The 21237-nt window shown below is 43.9% G+C and overlaps 2 protein-coding genes across 2 annotated transcripts in view; both read right to left on the reverse strand.

Annotated features, from left to right (window-relative positions):
• FASN (fatty acid synthase) overlaps window positions 1–21237 on the reverse strand; it is a 101376-nt gene that overhangs the window by 40841 nt on the left and 39298 nt on the right. The window contains exon 2 of the mRNA XM_055697817.1: window positions 3808–3876. The gene's annotated coding sequence lies outside the window, so the exon portion shown is untranslated. The remainder of the gene's footprint in view (window positions 1–3807; window positions 3877–21237) is intronic.
• The window catches only part of CCDC57 (coiled-coil domain containing 57), a 42589-nt gene continuing 28677 nt past the window's right edge, over window positions 7326–21237 (reverse strand). The window contains exons 12-14 of the mRNA XM_055697822.1: window positions 15681–15803; window positions 15097–15319; window positions 7326–7729 (exon numbers count right to left, since the gene is read on the reverse strand). Of these exons, the coding sequence (XP_055553797.1) occupies window positions 7506–7729; window positions 15097–15319; window positions 15681–15803 (570 nt within the window). The 3' untranslated portion in view covers window positions 7326–7505. The remainder of the gene's footprint in view (window positions 7730–15096; window positions 15320–15680; window positions 15804–21237) is intronic.

Below are 21237 nucleotides of genomic sequence, written 5' to 3' on the forward strand. Positions count from 1 at the left end.
CAAGCGGGTTATGCATTTAGGAAAGGAAACACCAGGAGCCAAGCATACAAGGCCCTCGCCAAGGAGCCATTCCCCAAAACTGAAGCTGGCAGCAACGTGCCAGGCCCACGCTGCTCTGAAGGGACGCCTCTCAGTGCCACCCACCAGCCTGGGCCAAGTCAATTTTGCCACTGCCATCGCTAAGCGAGGGCCACGGCATGGCCATGCTCGTGGGAGCCCCGTGCACGGGACAGAGAACAGTTCGGGCATGGGGCTTGCAGTCCCAGTGTCAGACAAGAGACCCACAGGGGGATAATGTTAAAATGATTCAACTCAGCTATGTGGCCAATGATCTCTAGGGAAAGCAATGTAATTCATATTTCAGGGGACCAAAATGTCACTTCCTGGATTGTTCCTTCCTGCCCCACATCTTTCCCTGGAGTATCAGAAAAACTCCATCCAGGTACAGCCAACCTTGACAAAACGTTCTTCTGAGGCAGTGAAATAATGGAATTTATCAGCAAAGCAGTTTTTGCCAACATGTTGTGAACATAGTTGAGCAAGACTGTGTCAAATGTGGAGAGAAAGATGCTGCAGTAATCAAAATTTAGAACAAGAGCCAAGAAGTTAATTTTAGCTGGGTGGACGGGTAAAGAAGAGTCACAACTTAAGAATTTTTATGCACAAAGAACTCGAGAGATTTAGACTTTACAGAAAGAGCTCCAAATGCCTACGTCTAAGATAACACAGATCTAGCAGCAGACAGCAGCAATGATTTGCTGTGGAAACAAGAGTGAAAAGAGAAAAAAAAATCATTAATATTAATCACTTTTTATTCCAGGATGACTTAAAGTAGATGTTACGGCTACGAACAATGCCCTTGCTCTTCTTTGACAGGAAGTAAGTACGTAAACCATTTTAGAGTTGATTTACTTTACCTCCAAATGGCATATTACAGTATTTCACATATTATGAGACTCATTTTTCCTGTAGAGCATTTTTAGACTACACACAGCACACTGACATTTTTAAGTATAAGACATAGCACAGATAGAGGAAAAAAAATTGTTTCTACAGAGGTTTTAAAGGAGATTGGAGTACAGCAAATACACAGAAGAGATTGTTCCTACTACATTTGATGAGCAAGGTGATCACAAGCAACAGGTCAAAAAAGGAGACAAAGACGACAGAAAGGGACAAGCAGGATTCTCAGATTTCTTAAGGCTGTATTTTGCTGGATCCAGCATCCTTTTTCCCCTGCTTCCCCATGGTTTTGCATGGCTTGAACTCTGTGAATCCTTCTCAGACAGCCTATATTTTTAACTGTGGGGGGAGAGAAGCAACACCCCCCACACACCCATCAGTCTGACAGACACCCCAGATAAGCGTAAACTACCACCTCACTGGATTTACACAATATTTTTTAGCAATAATATTGCACTGCTGACTCATTCAGTCTGTGACCGGTAATAACTAACAATCCCTTCTGGTATTATTGACTAGTAACAACTTTCATCACTTCATACCTGTGCTCTGGTTATCTGCCTCCCACATTAGCCATCTGACAAGGTTGGTTTGTTTATTGATACAATTTCCTTTCTCCAATCACATTACACCTTCTTAATCTTTTTCTCTGTGTACTAGATACCTATTGGTGTGATGTTAGCTTAATGCTGTTACCAAGGTTACCCTTGTTGAAATACTGCTCTCCACTGCATTTAAAACAATTGTCTTTCAGTACCTCACTAATCCAGCACCAAAAACGTTATCAAGACAAAAAGTATTAATGAGTTTTCCACCACACCTGGCAGCTGTACATATAATTTTTTTAAACAAAACTTTTAATCTACTGTTTCCCTACAAAAATATCTCTGTGTCCATTAAGCTTGTGAGCTTTTAGAGGGGGAAAGAAAAAGAGACAAGAAAAACAAAAAAGCAAAGGTAAAATCAGATTTCCTCTCCCACTCATACCCAACTCGCCAACCACATAAGAGAATGCTTTTCTTATTCTACTGTACCTATGTCCACCTGAAGTTCTGTGAGGAAAGGAGGAGGAGAGGAAGAGAAGAAGAAACAACAAATAAAACCCAAATCTTGTTTTGCCTGATGTACACTTTTCCTTTTCAGACAGGAGCACAACGTTTATTTCACTGTTATTTTGATAGCTGTCATCATGGTGGGATAGAATCCTCAAAGCCAACTCTGATGCTCTTTCTAGGCAGTCTAAATCTTTACCATTTTTGAAAGTCCCCTTATTGTAAAATGAAACATCCATGACTCCTCCGTAGCATCCTTCCAGCACAGGAACGAGGATTGCTTTCTTGGTTTTTCAGTATGACAACGTCATAATCCAGGTTTCCTAATTTCTGTAATTTCTGAAATTTGTAGTTAAAACTATCATTACATCTTCACTTCATTTGTACAGAGAGGTAACACCTGCCTCCGAAAGCCCTTTTTACAAGGCAGGCAAACACAGGCTGCTTTTTTTTTTTTTTTTTTAAACAAAAGCATTTGGCTACCGTTGATCTACATGCTATAGTTCGGCTTTAACGAAGACTTCTTAACTGCCTCTTTCTGTTTCAAGCTGGTTTTGTCCCACTGGCCGCAGAAGAAATGAAAACCGGTGCCTGTTTTCGCGTTTACAGCGCCCTGCTGGTCTGGGGACGCAGCAGGGTGCAGCGCCGTTATCCCAGAGAAGTAGGTTAGATGCTGCTCCTGGAACCAAGGCAGCTCGGCCGGCTCCCAAATGGCCACAACCGATTTATACGAACACTGAAGCCCTCAGTACTGCTGCATCGTGTCCGCAACGTGCCCGTGCCCGCCCGCCTCCCGCACAGCCGCCCCCACCGCACCGCTAACCCCCGCCCGCTCCAGGGAGCGCGGGGCCGGCAGGGAAATGCAAACCTCGAGAGCCGGGGCTTCTCCTCCCCTCTGGTTTTACAAGGGACGCCCCCGAGCCTCCCCCCCCCCCCCCCCCCGCGGGCTGACACCCGCCGCCGCAGCGCTGCCCACCTCGTACACAGCGCAGCTTTCGGCCGGGGAGCGCCGCGGCCGGCACCCCCGAAGGCCCCCCCAGGGAGGGAGTGGGGACACCCCCCCCTCCGCGCGCAAACACGGCCGCGGGGGTGCCGGTCCCGCTCCCGGCGGAGCACAACGGACCCAGGCCGGGGCCCGGTCGATGCGCTACCTCGCGTGGGCGACTGCTTTACATCCAGATGAAAGAAGGAAGCTCAGCAGTACAGGGGCACCGCTTCGGAGACGGCTCCCCAGCGCCCACCGACGAACCACCCCAGCCACAGCCAACGCCGCACCCCCTCCCCTGCCCCCCCCCGGCCCGACGGGCGGCGTAGCGCCGTGGCCCCGCTGCCAGGCCAGCGCGGCCCCTTGCTCCCCGCTGCTGCTCGGCGCCCGGGCTGCGGCAGCGCGGGGCCGCCCCCCGCCGGGGAAGGGCTCCCGGCGGCCGCGACGGCCCCGGCCCGGCGATGAGGGGTCGCGGCGGCGTGGTCCCCGCCCGCCGCCAAGATGGCCGAGCACCAGCACCACAACGTAGCTGCTCAGGCTCGCTCCGCGCTGGGCTGGCGGAGCGGGAGGCTGGAACCCGATACACACCGCCAGGAAGCGGGGGGGGCTCGCCTCGGCGCGGCCGCGCTGAGCCACAGCAGGGAACCCACGGCGGCCACGACGCCGGGCCGCAGAACGTGCGGCAGACACGGGCCTGGCCGCGGAACCCCTGCGAGGCCCCGCACGGCGCAAGAGGGACCCTCCCCGGTGCGCCTGCCGGCCGCAGCGGCCCACGGAGGCTGCGGCTGTCCCACTGCCCGCCGGTACCTGCGCAAGGGCGGAAGGCTTCGTGCCGAGAAGACTCTGGCGCCGAGCCGGGCTGCTGCGGTGGCCGGTGCTCCGCGCTCCCCTCTCACTGTCTCCCTCTAGCTCCCAGCGCTATTTAAGCAGTCGCCACCTCCAGCGGCCACGCCACATGGGCTGATAGTTTACTCCTTGCCGCAGTCCAATGAGAGCCGGGGCAGGGCCGCCCCGAGCCGGCCCCGGGGTGATGCCAGCCCCTGCCCGCCGAAGCAGCTTCACGAGGAGGAGGGGGCTCTGGCCGGGCCGGGGCGGGCCCCTTTGCCCGCGGCACCGGGCCAAGCCCTCGCGCCCCGCCCCGCCCCGGAGGCCGCGCTCTGCGGGGGGTGCCTGGCGCTGGGCGGGCCTGCCCGGAGAAGGGGGGAGGTGGGGGGGGAAGCCGGGGGGCGCCCACCCGCCGCGGACACGGACCGTTCTGCGTTCCCGTCGTCCCGCGTGTGCGCGCACGGGGGGGGTGGGGGGGGTGGGGGTGGTGACGCGGCCCGTCGGGAGGGGGCGGTGGCCGCCGCTAACAAAGGGCCGGGGCGCGGGGCTGGTCGCGCAGCCCGGCCCGGCGCCCAATCCGGAGGCGGCGGCGTGTAGGCGGGGGCGCGGCGCCGCCAATGGCGTGGCCCGTGGGGCGTTGCTAGGCGATGAGGCGATGAGGGGCCGGAGGCGGGTGCAGCGCGCCGCGCTTCACGGCGGCCACGGTCGTTCACCCCGGCGGCCCGCGGGGCCGGGGTTACCCCCGGGCAGCGGGCACGCCGGCCGCGGATGAGCTGCCCCGTGCCCCGGCCCGTCGCGCCGACGTCACTGGCGGCGGCGGAGCGAGGCCTGGGCGGGCCGACGCAGGGGGTGGGCCTGCGCTCCGCGGTGCACCCACCCCGCCTCAGGACGGCGGAGAGGTCGCTCCGTGCGCGGGTGCCGCGCTTCCACCTTCTCGGTAACTCGCACGCCTTGCGTTAAAGCGGAGCAGCGAACACATCTGAATTTTGTTCCGTGTTACCCTCGGCTGCTACTAAAAAAAATATTAAAAAACCTTCAAACCCACCCCCCGCCGGCAGCCGCGGGCCCGGGGCGCAGTCGCACTCCGCCCAGGTCCATCTCCCGCTGCGCCCCCGGTGCCCGGGCTGCGGTGCGGCGGCAGCGCGACCCCTGCGCGCAACTTGCGCCTTTACCCGAGCGTTCCTCGGCGCTGTCGCAGCTGTTTAACCCCGCGGTAACGACCACGACCGGCACGGGCCGCAGCTCCGTGCAACCCAGCCGCGGCCGACTCGCCACCGCCTCCCTCGGAAAGCGCCCCAATTAGCTGAACACGTTGGTCTTAATATGCCCCCATATCCCCCCTGTATTTTGTACGCACCGAGCACAACCTCCCCCCACAGGACACAGGATCCAGGCAGCGTGTCCCTGTTACCCGTTGTTAACAGCCACACTGTTAATTTTCAGCCTACTGGTACACTGCGTTCTTCTAGTTACTCTGAAACAAAGGTACAATGATTGAACTACTAATTTTTTTTCCTATCCCAAGTAAAGCAGATGAAACAATCAAGAGTTATCATCTTCCCTTACCTACAGTTGCCTTAAGGAAACCTGTTTCTCAGGGAAACTGAATAAATTAAAGTTGTGTTTCTGGCAAGAGGGCTGCATGACCGGGCATGCCAGGTGACACACATACTGGGGCGGAGGGGGGGGGAAAGAGAAGATGGACACACACACCAAACAACCACAGAAAAAAACCCCACCACCACCAAAAAACAAAACCCCTCAAATAAGCAAACAAAAAACTAAAACCCTGCAAAGAAACCTACACAAAGGCATTTCTGAAGCCTGCAGCCCATGAGCTTATACCCACAATACAGGGAATAAAAAGTAATAGTTTCTGGGCTCAGATGCAGCATTACAAACATGACTGAACACACCACGCGCTTTCCAAGGCAACACTGCTTCCAGTACCTGTACATGCACAGAATCTCACAGCACTGAAATATAGCACATCTCCACAGTACAATATTGAAAACAGAACTGAAAATTTTAAAAATATTTTTCAAGACAATATACAGCTATTAAGAACTTTGGAATTTACACGTTGTGTTCTAGAAATAACCAGAGAGAGCTGTAACTGGTATGATCTGGGCCAAAATTCCTGTTCTTGTTAGAAACCACTATGCTCTAAGCTACAGAAAGAGCCCATTCAGGGCCTGGTTCAGGGGAATGCATCATGTTGTTCCGGCTCATGAACAATGTTAAATGTTGAATCCAATAACAGGATTTTCAAGTAATTAAATGATTTAGAAGCTCACAAGGTCTCTCAGGCCTCATATTGGCTTGGTAACATCACAATGAAATTTACTGCAGATTTAGCATCCGATTATAGTGTCATAGCACCTCTGCACTGAAGTAAAACATTTTCAGCAGGGACTAGAAAAATGATTATTCAAATTCTCACAATGATTATTACCACACTGGCAGATACCAAAGACAGCAGCTGTTCGCAAAAAGCACCAGGAAAGCATTTCTAAAAAGAAAAGCGCTCCAGAAAAAGAGCGCTCATGGGCAAACAGCTCTCTTCCCTCATTAATCCTGTTTAGATCTTACACATTTTTAGCAGCAACTGAACGGTATTGTTCACTTCAGTGATACCACCCACAGAATCAGAAAATCACTTAGGTTGGAAGGGCCCTCTTGAGATCACCTAGTCCAAGATCACCCTCAACCCAAGGAGAGACAGCTCCCAGGACCACGTCTAGTTGGGGTTTGAGTATCTCCGCAGATGGGGACTGTAACCTCTCCGAGCAATCTGTTCCAGGGCTTGACCATCCTCCCAGTAAAAAAGTTTCTTCTCACGTTTTTCATAGGTGGAGTTCCTAATTGTAATATCCCAAGACAGCTCAGCATTACTGGAAATGTTACAAAAATACACTGATTACTTGCTTCAGTGTCCTGACGCATTCAGTTACATAGACATCCCTTGTTAGATCACAACTCATTCAGGTTTTCTTTTAGTTTGATCTGTTGTAAGACTTATTTCTTACAGTGCTTCTGTATGATTCCAAATGTTTCTAACTAATGTGTTTTCCACTGCTTTAAACTCTACACAATCTCTTGTCAAAGAAAAATTACTGGTGTGACAATAGAAGCTTATTTTTATACTCTCTCATGCTGTCTGAACAAGTGGAAAGAGCTATGGAAGATGACAATCAAATATAGATTCAGGTGTAATCTCTTCAAACCCCTTTCTTTCAAGTAGAAAGATAGCTGCACAGGATTAACGGTTGCATTGTTAATTATAAGTAAACAAGTTGGTTGAGGCATCCCACTTCTAAGCTTAAATCACATCTACAGTTTCTCAACAAAATATTTGCTAAAGACCTGCAAGCCCTGCCTAAAGGCACAAGGCTTTACATATGTATTAACTGGGCATTTCTAAATCCATGATGCAAGCAATATTTAACATATATAATTAAAATCAATCAGTATTAGCAGTGACGACTAATCTCACGATGTACATGGATTAACCCTGTATTTTAGGGTTTACAGTATGAAACAGGGTATTTGTTCTTTCTTCTGGCTGCAACTGTCCCAACTCAACACACAAAAATGAAGCCTATATTTAGATCAGATTCATGGATTTTGAAGTAGGTTAACAGCAGGCATGGACCTGGAACTTGCTGCCAAGAAAGATATCAGTCTTTAATATTATAGTTGCGGATTTTTGCCATGTTAGAAGAGATTTTGGGGTTTATGGGATGAGCACAAGATAAATTCCTGGATTTTAGCTTCTGCTGAACTTCCAGCCTGGTTCCTCTGACTGTCAAATCTGCAGCTGGCATTTCAAGTTTATCCTTGGCTTTGATATTTTGCTGAGATTCTTCAGATCGCTCAGTTGAATGTATAACTGCAAACTTCACTGATGAAAAAAAGAAAGAAAAATACTTCATACTTATGTTTGTGTTTAATTATGAGACTGAATAGTTGAAGAGAACTGGTTTACTCTTTTTCTCTAAATACATTGTTGCCATAGTGCCACATTGTGGAAGTCTTATATTAACAGAACCATTTCTGTACATAGGAGGCACAGAACTGTCCACTAAGGCTTGCTACGCTGGTGGTATAAAACATAGCAGCATCTCCTGCTCAATCCTCGCTTCACCTGTACCTGTTCATTCTCCGTTAGCACCAGGCTGCTTAAAAGAGGAGAAAAGAAGACAGCTGGGGGGCTGGTGTAACCGTTCAAGGCAAACACTACTTGTCTGTTCAGCTGTTTTTAAACACCACATTTTACAAGTTTACCCTGCTCTCCATTGTGAGAGAAGATACATATCAACCAAGGCAATACCAACACACTGGACAACACAACACAGAGTTAGGCCTACCTGTTCCCATATTGTGAAACAGTGATAAAGTAGTTGGCTGCAATAGTTTGATCAGTTTCAAGACATCACCAGCAGCCATAAAAGCTGCAGTAAAACGTGTTTGGATATGCATGATCCAAAGGGCCCAAAGGCAATTCTGTGGGCTTGACAAAGCTGTACTACTATTATCATCATTTTTTGGGTTTGTTTTTTTTTTTATCCTCTCTCACAAAGGCAGGCATTTATCTACTGTGGAAATCCTCGTTTTTGTTGCCCAAAATATCCATGTGTATTGGACAGGACTAACTCAAAAAGTAATACCTTTGGTTGGGAAGCAGGGAGACTGGTCTTAATGCCAATCAAGAGTCCATTTTGCAGCTTCTCACATAATTGTCTGAAAACCACTATCTCCAACTAACTGAACTTCAGTCTTACTACAAGTTTCATTAGGTAAGATAAGTGGAATTGGTCTATCACAGTATTTACTGTAAGCTATAGGTAGTATGTATGGGTGTTTGGCTCCAGGCACTTAATCCTTATTTTTCAAGGCATTGAGCTTTTAGCTTTAGATTTTATATGGAGAGCCAAAGCAGACAGCAGAAGTAGTCATAATATACATGCGATAACACATACTACATTCATACACATACATACAGCACTCCGTACTAGCTGAATTTTTTGAGTATGACAGGCAGGCTTCAGTCCCAGGTCCCAGTCCCAGTCACAGAGCAAGAATATAAGGTATAAAAATTGATAAAGATAAGTTATTCGTAGGATAAGTAAAATTTCCACAGTCAACAGAACACGGTAGAAAGTCCAAACAGAATTCTGCATGGCAGGAAATACAAAATATTCTTGAACTATGGAATGATCTATTGAGAGTTTATATCTCTATGCAAAGCATGGCTAGTGTCAAAACACGACAATGTTCAAAATAGTTTTTATGTTCAGGCTTAGCTTGGACCAGCTGCTCACTCACGTGTGTGCAAAATCTGCCCGAGTCAGCCTAGTGGCATCTGTTACCACAGGTGGCAAAAGCTCAGTGGACTCCTGTGCCATTGATGCGAGATCCCGTTGTTCAGCTTGCCACCTAGTGGCTACCTACAGATGTAGAAGGTATGACAGGATGCTAGAGCCCATGGAAGACCTTTGCGTGTATTTTCCTGCCTGGAAAAAGGACTTTAACCATTAGCATGCATTACCCTAGACCTCTACCACATCTAGCAGATAATGAAGCAGAATTTCACAACATCACCAGTTTAGAACAATGGAGGCAGCAGTGTCTGAAAGGTACTGGATATGGCCTCAAAGAGCATTTTGCTTGAACAGGAGCCACAGCAGAACAGGATTACCTCTTGTTTGTGGTCGAAGTAACAGCAATGAGCAGATCCACAAATAGCATACAGTCAACACACAGACAGTCTGTTTTGTTAAATACTCCCTCGGTTTGGAAGGGTCTTTTGTATTCACCAAGGGGATGACTTTCAGAAATAATGACGGAGGCCCTAATCCTGTAGATCTGAAGGCAAAGTAACCAAGCACCAATGCATCACATGTGTCCCTTTCTCTGAAGTCTTCTGTATGCTTGCTCTTGGCATTAGTAGAGACACTACAGTTACAACTAGTAAAGGCTACTTAGGTGTTTGGAACAATACCACAGAACACAAGCATCCTATATGGTTGTTGCAAGGTTTTGGAGTGTCAAAAATCCGTGTTAACACAGAAATTTAAGCCCATGAAATTGCAAACTTGTAGACTTAGCTCTACAAAATAGAAAAAGATGAAGAACCAACACTTCAGTATTAGAAATGCTATTTAAAGTGAAATATTCTAAGGGAACACTGAATAAGGACCTGCATATGTTCTGCATGGAACTGTTCACAGGTGTGAAGCACTTTAAATAAAATCAGCAGGAATATGCACTATGCAGTAAAATTTAAATGCAGTAACTTGGTTTTCACAAACAAACAACGAAAAAGCACACCTAATTTACAAGCCTATAACTTAACTTTCAGAAGTGACCTCGGCAACAAGAGCTGGTAAGATCACAGCTAAGAGCCTAAGCTGCTTTTGAAAATGGACCTTTAGTGTATTGAAATGCTTAACATATCTTTTATTTGATGTGTGTTAACTACAGTCATAAATTAATATTCACAGATAGTTTTTTTCAGAACTAGAGAGATACAGGTAGACATACTGTATGAGCAAACTGGAATTTCCCCAGATGGAAAATTTCATTTAAGAAACTTGTCACTGGATATTTCCTTCCAGCTAACAGTGCTTCTGAAGGAACACCAACTCAAACAAGTTCCTATTCAGCAGAAGAACATTTAAGTGAAGAAAATTTAACTAGGGGATTAGTTAATATTTGTGAAGCACTTCAAAGATGAAGTTTTATGTAACACAGAAAAGAAATCATGAGTCTTTTTCTGACTGGAGCCAGAATGAAGCCAGAGCCAGAGCACTCTTCTTGTTTGTTAATATTTTACCAGATTCTTTCTCTGGCCAGCCTTTTACCCACATGGATTGTTCTTAGAACTGTCAGTGATGTCAAAGCTGTTGAAATTCTGTCTAGTGTGGAAACACTTAAGATAACTTTTGATCCATAAAGTGTAGAATTTCAGACCACAGAGCTTTTGCAAGTAACAAGAAATATAGCAAAAGAAACTCCCCTCTCTAAGTTCAAATAGTAAACCAGAAAAGTTACTTTGCTTCAAAGCAGCTCAATTTCATTCTTTGTTAGGCTACAATGTACACTCAAATTAATATGCCCAGGACAGTCCTGAGTATCTGTGGAGGTGGGGTTTCTCAAATTGTCCAGTGGGACCATCCACCACAGCTTGAGCCCTCCTCTGGCACAGAAAATACATTCCATCCACCCCACAAAAGTGTATAAAACAAGTGACTAGCAGGGACATTCTAAGTGCAGATACAGCTTGCCTTATGCTCTTACTCGCTCTGCACTGACCCCAGCCTCTGTTGACTCAAGGAGACAAGAGGCTGATCAGGAGCTTTTCACACGGTAGGACAAGGCACCCTTCACAGTACTGGCTTCACTCTAAATGCAGCCTTACAGTCGAACTGTAATAGGTGATGTTTGCCTTTCTCTCCAGAAAAACTAGAGTCTCAAATAGCAAGCACAACCTTCATTAAGCTAAATTACTTGAAGAAAAATAAATTCCAGTTTTCTAAATGTTCTACAAAGCTTCCCCTCCTGCTGCCTAACATTTATTCTTAAATCAAAAAAGGCCCTATAGCCCACGGGTTAATGGAGATACCGGGCAGCATGTACAGAAGCTAATCACACAGTTGTATACGTGTGTCATGAGTTTCAAAGCAAAGCACAATACTATTCTGACAAGCAGCTTTTCTTTGAGGATGCTCTGTCATCAACATTCAAGGTGCATATGACATGGATCACCAGCCAAAGTCTACCACCTGCCCTTAACCTCTGGGACAGGGCATATAAAAAGGGAAGAAATACAGAAGTGTATTTTTTACTAGTACAGTCTATGTAGCTATGCAACCTGTGTAACTAGTACAGTCTATGCAACACTGATGCTTTTAATATCTTTGTGGTTTGTACCCATCTACCTCTGCAGCAGTACCTTTTTCTTTCAATTATACAGAATAGTAAAAACACCTTAAAAAGGAACCTGTGTTCCTTTTAACCCCTTTCTTTCTAATTAACATAGAAATTATTAAATCCATCTCATTCCTGCAGTACAAACTAAAAATCAGCAGGTACAGTAAGGAGAGAGAAAATTAAAATATCTCACAGCCTTCTGACTTGCTTGGAAGTTCCACAAGTTCTGAATTCGATGGTGAAATGAATAAAGTATATAACAGTCCACTTCAGTAATTCAGTGTTAACGTGTCATCATAAACACTCCAAAACATATTAAGTCATTGAACTGTGTTGCATGTTGGAAACACAGCAAACTGCAGGGCTTACTTGACATGCCAGGCATTTTAAGTCCCGATAGGCTGCTTGGTACATGAAAAAAAAAAATAAGCTGTTCAACAGGTTTAGAAAATCATTCTCACACTACAGTAGTTTGTTTCACCAGAAATACACATAGAACACAGCTACTGGTGTGACAGATTTGTACATAGCTGAACTTGCAAAAGAAATGTTTGAATAAGTAAGCTAACTTGCTGGCTTTATTGCAAATCATTTTTTATTACTGAGCTTTCGAATCTATGTGCGCGTCACATATCTGAAAGCCCTGTACTGAGTCACTCCGTCTTAATGACAGTTCAGCCCACTGTAACCATGTATTTGATGGATGTATTAAATTCAAGTGAGTTGTTTTAAACAGGCAAGATGTAATTATTTTTCCATAGCTCAGGCATGAAAAATAACGCAAGCCTGTGCTAAAAATCTGAAGCAGAACTCCTTGAAAATCTTGTATATTCTGCTCTGAGGTGACTTTCTTCCAAAAATGGAAAGATTTTGCTTTCACATTCTTCTTTTCTGAAATGCAGAATTCAGTCTGGTAGAATTAAGGAGACCATTTGGATGGTTTTCTGGAGGGAAAAGCTAAACAACATAAAAGTTTTTACAAGTAATATTCTTGCAACGCAGTATTTCAGGGCCTGTATGTTTAAGTAAGAAAGCTCCGCTCCAGTGTTCTTATGATAAATCTGGATGCAGAGATCAAATTAAAGCTGTTCTCAGGAAAATATCACCCCCTATTGATGTTTCACTTGCTTCACATTGGCAGTATTATCTTTCCCTTTTGTTATTCTCTAGATCCCCAAAACTGTACAGTAAGTTTTGCAATGGTGGCTGGAAATTTCTAGACATTAAGAAACTAGTGTCCTTGTAAGGCTGCCAGTGGTGTTGCATCATGCATACAGCAGCATGAAACCACATGGCACTATCAGTAATGTTTCAAAGACATCCTTTTGCTTATCCTGTCAATATAGGCCTGACCTGAAATACTCTTCCTATTTCAGTTCCAGCCCCACGAAAAAAGCACTGAATCATGACTGTCAGCACTATGTCCATTCCAGTCCTACAGGTCTGTCAACGCACATTGCTTTGTCCCTGCAATGCACTGCTGTTGTGAATAAATACACTTATAATCCATTCTTCATTTTGGAAGCCCTTTTAAATATTTTTTTTTCTTGTGTGCTGCTTAATATGGTTCATTGCGTCTATACACTGATTTAAAAATATTTGTAATGTGGGTTGGAAAGAACCTCTGGGTGAAATGTCACAGTGCTCATTGCTCCCTGCTGCAAATGTATGTTGACACAACTTGTGTCCATTGCCTCTTCTATTTTCACTGTGCACCTTTAAGAGTCTGGCTCTGCCTTCTCCAAAATCCCTCACTGGGTAGTTAAAAAGCAGCAATCAGACCACCCATTGACTCTTTCTCTTCCACACTGAACAAGCCAGCTCTCTAAACCTCTTGTCATGTAACACATTCCAGTGCCCCAGCCATCTTAGTAGCTCCGCGCTGGACTCACAGTTTGTCAAACCAGAAGGTCCAAAACTGGAAACAGTACTCCAGATTTGGCCGCACAAGTACCAGATAGAAGGGAACAAACCACTTCCCTTAACCCACTGGTTGCATTCTTGCTCCTGCAGTCTGGTATGTGGTTAACAGCACACGAGTATCTATGTAATGGTAACAGGTCACTATTAATACAAAGCTCATTTGAAAAGGCTAAATGGCTGCCATATTACCCCACAGCTGCCATCAGATCTCAGTAATAATGATGGTGATAAAAGTAATATCAAAACCAAAAGACAGACAACTCACAAGAGCCCCACAACACTGTTAGAAATAATTTACTGAAAGCTACACTACTTACTAAAAAATAAACATCACCTTTACTTGGAACATTCTGGAGAAATGTTTGTCTATAGAGACATTTAATACAGAAAAACCTACAGTCCTGGGGAGCATACTCCATTATTAGCCATTCCTAAAGTTTTTTTCAGTATTATAATTTGAGGCCATTAGTTTTTGTCCCATCCACAGCAGGTGTTAGTACAGTTTTCCAAAGTTTTGCTGATGAAGAATTACTTCATAAACAGGCCAACAGTCTGGGAGACGTAACATTCATCTGCAATACACACTCAACATAATGGCTACCATTAAAAAGCTCCTTTACAATTCACCTGTGAGGAGGCTACACTTCACTGCTCGTATCTTACAAATGCTGCTCCTGCTAAAGTTTCCAAGAACATGTGGTGCTTTTTTGTAGAAGTATAACATTGATTAATGTTCAGTCTATGGCCTAGGTTTCACCTTCTCCTCTCATCCTAACCCTGATACTGACATGTAAGATCAGGATGCTGTCTTGCATATAAGAATTTTTCTCTGCTTTTATTATTTTCTGTTACAACTTGCTGCACTGAACTATAAAATTCTAGTGAATAACAATACCTAGTTCCCTGTGTGCCCACAACATATACCACATTATGCCCATGATCTCACTTTTGGCCTTTAGGTCTTACGACACCAAGCAGTACTGTAGGTATTAACCTGCCACAAAAATAATGATTAAGCAATGATTTGCTAAATTATAATTTGATCTAACTGTCACTTGGCAACACATGAAGCATGCAATTCTCAGACAGACACTTTCATATCTGCCCCAGATAAGTTTTAGACTATGTCAAAACAGAACGGTATTTTGCATTTTCTGGGAGTATTCAATAAAAGGGGAGAAGTATTTGCAACAATGGCATTAAAACCAGAGCACCATGTAGGCATTCCTGTTAATTCTCACTCCTGCTGGCAACAATGAAACTCCCTTCAAGTAATTCATTAAGATCTTTCAGATTCTGATTACAGGACTGCAACAACAGTAGCAGTTTAGTGGAAGGAGGCAGAATCCACTACCATACTTTGGTTCTTCCAGAAGAGTGAAATACTGCAACTGCTTTACAAAGCATGCTTACCTTGGTCAGTGTTCTCTTGAGGACTGAGAATAGAAGGGCTTGATCCCATTTGTAAAGTTTGCCAAATACCTTGGCAGAAATGACGTGCTGTAGATGAAGAAAGCTGGACCTGCTGGGCTTGACTAGGACTCTGTCTGAGTGGCTGACTTTGAACTACCTTTGAGGATGTATCTGCCTTTCGTTGTTCTGGCCCATGATTTTCAATAGAGAAATCCAGCTGAACCTGTTCAAATTCAAGCACAATCTTACAGAGATACAATACTTTTAACATCAAAGGCATCTGAAAATTGGTTAAATCTCATAGTAGTGCCTTGGTCTTGGAAAGATAGAAGGTTTCAGCAAGATGCAAGACAAAAGAAAATCATTATTTTTCATTTTGAAAGGTCGCACAAAAAGATTAATTACAACATCATGAAAGTGATTGAGAAACTCTAGTTTATAAAGTGTGAACAAATACTGTTCCGTATGGCAACAATGCATAACTTAAATATATTATTAAGTCTTTCAGGAGATGACTGTTGAGCAGCTGCAATTGAAAAATCCAACTGAAAGCAAATTACACTGATGATAAAACTGCACTGTACCTCCGTGGATGGTAATTCTGTTTCTCCCCCACAGCTGCTGGGAGCTTTTTCTCTCTTTAAGTTAGGGCAGGCAGTTAGAGAACAGATCTTTGAGGGGTGCTGTTGCTTTGCATACTGCAGCTCCTAATATGAAATATCAGATTAACACAAAAAACCTCATGGTCTCTAAAAAGAATATATTTATAGCTCAGTTTGCTGTTACCCTGCTAGATTTAAAATAACCAGTTAGAAATAATATTAAACAAAATTATATTCCATTCAGATCAACAACAGGGTCAAACAGGCAAAATATCCTCCTAATAAACCTCTTACTAAATCTGTTCAAAATCCACATTTCTTGCTGCTGTGACTACCATCCTGCTTGTTACTCTATTTTATATCGTCAGGGTCATTCTTCACTTTTGTCTTTTCCCATTACTAGATTACATAAGAAAAACTTCCAAGGAAGTCCTAAAAAAACAAAATAAAGCAGCTATTGAAAAGTAATTTGTCAGCAACTAAAAAACCCCTAATTACCCCACAAAGTTTCACTAGCTTTCAACATTTACTAATTAAAGTGAGACTTGATGAAAAGTGAACTGCTTCAGCCCTTTAAAAGGAGGTGAAAATAGACATCAGAGTCTTCTGCTACATATTTAAGACTAAAGAAACAAACCATAAGCCCATCATATAAAGTAACTGAAATTCTTTTAGGTATTTATAATTTCTCTCAGTTTTTGGTAAGGGTCATAATCTTGAACACAGAAGCAAATGTAGCCTGGCTAGAAAGAGTGATTACCTAGAAGAAAACACCCAAACTTGCATAGCAGTGTTTGGAAGCTCAAGCCAGGAGCTCAGCTTCAGCACAGGAGCTGAAGACTCAGCAGGTAGGATCCGAGTAAAGAGCAGACTGAAATGAGACTATAGAAGATGAACAGCTTACACATAAGAAGAGCTATCCTTCTTTCCAGTCTGGACAAATTCCAGCAGTAACAGGGATGATCCCAAAGGTTCCAGAGCTGGAAAGATCCTCAGTGATAGCCACTTCAACCATGAACTCCAAGCAATCCATGAGCTAAAGTGGTTGAACTACTCCTGGAGTTTAGCACACCATCTGGAAACTCACAGTCAAATGCTGCCTCTTCAAGAACCCTGGACACATATTTTCAAAATCTATCTAGGCTTACAAAAGCAAGAACAACCTTTAATGATTTTAAAAAGATTATGGCAGGCATGAGATGTCAGAAAAACAGCAAACAGTACTTAGCTCATTAAAAATAAGGCAAGGGAAGACTGGGATGGATGGGCAATGAATATTTACTGATCTTGGTTTAAAAGTCAGCTAACTTTCTTTCACAACTCATCTAAAGAGGTGAAGAAGGAAAAAAAAATTGTGGAAAATGTGCATTTGAATTTGGCAGTTTTGCCCAGATCTGGAAATCACTTTTACATAAGTTTAGTTCAAGCATTTAGCTAATCCTTTTCAGACCTTGATCCAAGAGTGCACAGATGAATCAAGCAGGCTACAAAAGCTCTACTCAAATGCTTTGCTGGACCCTAATCTGCTTTGTAAATATTATTCCCAGTGTTGGAGTTTAGGAGCTTAAGAAACAATTCATCGAACAGAAAGTTCAAGTGAACAAAGCATGCCAAGCTTGTGACTTTAATAAGATGTTCAAAAGCATCCTGAATAAATTACGTATCTATCCACACACACACACATATATATCCACAAGTATATCTATATACCCACAAATTACATTGTAGACACACAAGCACTCTGAGGTGTCCCACACCTGTTAGCAGACCACTTCCTAGGCTTCCTGCACACTTTACTAGCTGTCTTACTTATTTCCTTCTGAAACCCCACGAGAGGGAGATCAGGATCATGTGCTCAGGACTGTCACCCAGGACCAAAACTGACCTCTTCACCTTGGAGTTTTACAAGAAGTTTAAGGTCTGCTCCAGAAGTAGCCCACATCATTGTCCCTAGATGTATCACTGACATGCCAGTGAGGCTATTTATTTAATGCTCCCCATTTTTTTTTCTCTGAGGACCTTTCTCATGCTACCACAAGATGTTAATACTTCTTCTGACAGTGCTGCTGTGGCAGGTCTTGATCAGGTTCTCAGACTGTCAATGAAGAGTTGCAAAATAACATTGCGTTCCCAGACCTGTTCTCACAGAGCTCAAATAATTTGAGCCCTCCTAGCCTTGGAACCCAGGTGGCTTTCAGTATGGTATGCCCTAATTAGTATTTTGGTGTCAAAAGGACTTGATTATATAAATCTGGTAAAATATACCAGATTCTCCAGCTCATGTACTTACCTGACGGACCTGTCTCAGTTCTCAGTTTCTGTTATCTTAGATTATTTGCTTATTTAAGGAAGAGTAAGTCTCCCTCAGCTCTGTAAAGGTACAGCAGATGGCATTCTCAGTTTATCACGGTCTGATGGATGGTTTACAATGTTTGCTCATACTGCAACCTTTAAAACTTCTTCCCTGACTACTGGGAGTAAAGAAGAACAGGGACTTATTTTCACTCCAGCAATCTGTTCAAATTTGGTTCTAATTGACTCTCACAGCCTAGCCTTTTGGACTTCAGGCAACCTTTCTCTATCACACAGGAGCGCCCCTCCTGTTGAGTATCTTCTGCTAGGAGCAAGCTGAGATAAATTCAAGCACCTGTGATAGGATGTCCAAACACAAAGTTCTTCCCTGCCAGGTTCCCTTAGAATATATTCCAAAATGTTGTCATAGATTCAATCTGGTAGATTCACCCTAGCTAAGAAACATGTATACCCATTTTCTTCCCCAAATAGATGCCTTTACTGGCCCAAATACTGCTGCATACTGTGGATGCTTAGAGAGCTTTTTCCTTTCATATTCAAATGTTTGAGGCCTCCAAACAAGTACTACTTGTTTTGACTGCTATTCCTTCTTCGAGAGAATAGCAATCCTGTGCAGCAGCTGGTTAACTGTCTGCTTAAAGACCTGATAGCAGAACAATGAACTTGAACCTGTCAACACTTGTCCTCAAATTTAATTGCTGGATGATCTTTGCACTTCAACATTTTACACTATTTTCTTAAATTTACTGATCCCGAAGTTTTTGTAATTAGTCTAGCTAACAACCCTGATGGGTATAATTACATGGCTAATCTGCAACGCTGTTTTACTTCACAGGAAAAAAACAATCTATTTTCAGCAGAAAATAGATTGCAAATTGAAAGTGCATCATCCCCAGATATACAACTGGTTAAATTGGTACCAGCTGCATCACTTAACCTTCATTTACCTAATTTGTGGCACTTATTCTAAGCAACTACAGAGGTTAATATGTGGGGTTTTTTTCTTACAACCATTCTTAACCGTAAGAAAAATGAAATATTTATTAGAATTTACTTCCATTGGCTCTTTTAAGAAGCTCACCATTGGCATTCAAACTGTCTGGCCAGATGGGTCACTTTTTCATTTTTTTTGTAATACATCTAGGCCAGCCAGATAACATCTGAAGAAATCAGTGATAATTTAAGGCTCAGAAAACCACAGGATCGCACACTCGAAATGTATACGTGTTATCTTTGTTGAATGTGTCTGGATATAAAAACATTTAAGATGTTTTTAGAATGTGTTCAGATGGTAAAATTTTCAAGTAAATGACTGACAGGTGCAATTTCTTAGTGCAACCTGACAGCACGATAGGATTATCTCCTGTGTAGTTTCATATAACACACTTCTTAGTATGTAAAAAGAGAAACATCAAACTTCAATCTCCTACATATTCCTGGATGAACCTTAGTAATTCACAAAAAGGCTCTCAATCTGTTCTTGATTTCAGTTCAGAGAAATAAGAATGCATAAAGAGAGAATTAAAAATAAACAGGATCTTCCAAAGGAGATTAGCTTTAATTCAATTGATTTTTCCCCAAAATCAGAGGATATTGCAGTTTCAATCTAGCAGGCTGGAGGCTGACTGCTCAGAAAGCAGCTCAGCAGAAAAGAAAGAAGAAACCTGGTGGACTACAGGTTGAACATGAGGTAGCAATGCATTCATGAGCCCTTTGGCCAACAGCATCCTGGGCTGCCTCAGGAAAAGCACTGCCAGCAGGTCAAGGGAGGGGATTATTTCCCTCTACCAAGCACTGGTGCAACCACATTCAGAATACCATGTCCACTTTTGGGCTCCCCAGTACAAGAAAGACATGGACATACTGGCACAAGCCCAGGAAACAGCCATAAAGATGATCAACAAACTGGAGCATCTGACATAGGAGGAGAGGCTGGGTAAGCTGGCCTTGTTAGCCTCCAGAAGAGAGGGGTCAGGAGTGACCTTTTCAACACGTATAAGCACCTGATGGGGATGGTGGAAGGAGGTAAAGATGACTGTGCCAGACTCTTCTCAGTGGTATGCAGTGGCAGAATGAGAAGCAACAGGCAGAAACTGAAGCACAGGACACTCCACTTAAGCATTATGGTCGGGGCGGGGGGGGGGAACCCCAACCCCCAACCTTCCTTACTGGGAGGGTACTCGGACACTGGAATAAGTTGCCCAGAGGAAGTATTTCCCCAACTGAACTTGGTTAATAATTCCACTGGAGTTTTATACCTTGGAGCAACAACCCCACCTTTTCCAAAAGAACATTGTTTACTGCCCTCAGAACTACAACGACAATCAGCTGCTCTGACTCAATCCTCACAGGAACAAATCTGCTGATCAATTAAGCAAAGTACATAGTGAAATCCTGACTGTTAAAGTCACTGGGAGGTCTGCCACTAACTACCAGGGGAGCCAGGATTTATCCACTTGTCTCTGATGAAAGCTGCAATAACTATTAAAAGTTGAGTTTTAATTACAAAAGATAAGAGAAAGATTAATTATATATCCTGCTTTCATATATGGAAAATGTGCTATTACAATAATTTGGACAAGGGTGCTTTAAAACCCCACCACTGGGGATATTTGGAAATATGCTCACTGATCAATCATTGTCAAGTTTATCTTAGAACATACTGCAAATCCTTCAAACTGTCTATCTTACCCATTTAAAACTAAGCTTTATGAAACTCGTAATTCAGGATTGCACATTTATGCTGCATTAAAACAAGTGTTTCTGAAATTCCTTGGATGAAAATCATGTTTAAAAAGGTTAATTCTGAAGTCAGCCCTTTGAGTAAACGGGGCAATGTCTGGCTGACAGCCAGTCACTAGTGGTGCTCACCAGGGCTCCATTTTAGGTCCAGTTCTGATTTTTATCAATGACCTGGACACAGTTGAGTGCACACTAAGTAAGTTTGCACTTACAGGGAGGAGAGAGGGAAGAGCTGATGTTCTTCTTTCTGCTGTCTGGTATGGTGATAAGATGTGAGGGAAAGGCATTAAAGCTGCATCAGGCAAAATTCAGGCTCACTATTAGGAAGAAGTTCTTCCCTGAGAGGGGGGTCAAGCCCTGGAACAAGCTTCACAGGGAGTGGTCATGGCTCCAAGCCTGTCAGTGTTTAAGAAGCATTTGGACAACGCTCTTAGATACATGGTTTGACTTTCAGTTTACCCTCTGTGGAGTCAGGATTCGAAGA

Source organism: Falco cherrug, chromosome 1, assembly GCF_023634085.1.
Source record: "Falco cherrug isolate bFalChe1 chromosome 1, bFalChe1.pri, whole genome shotgun sequence".
NCBI lineage: Eukaryota > Metazoa > Chordata > Aves > Falconiformes > Falconidae > Falco > Falco cherrug.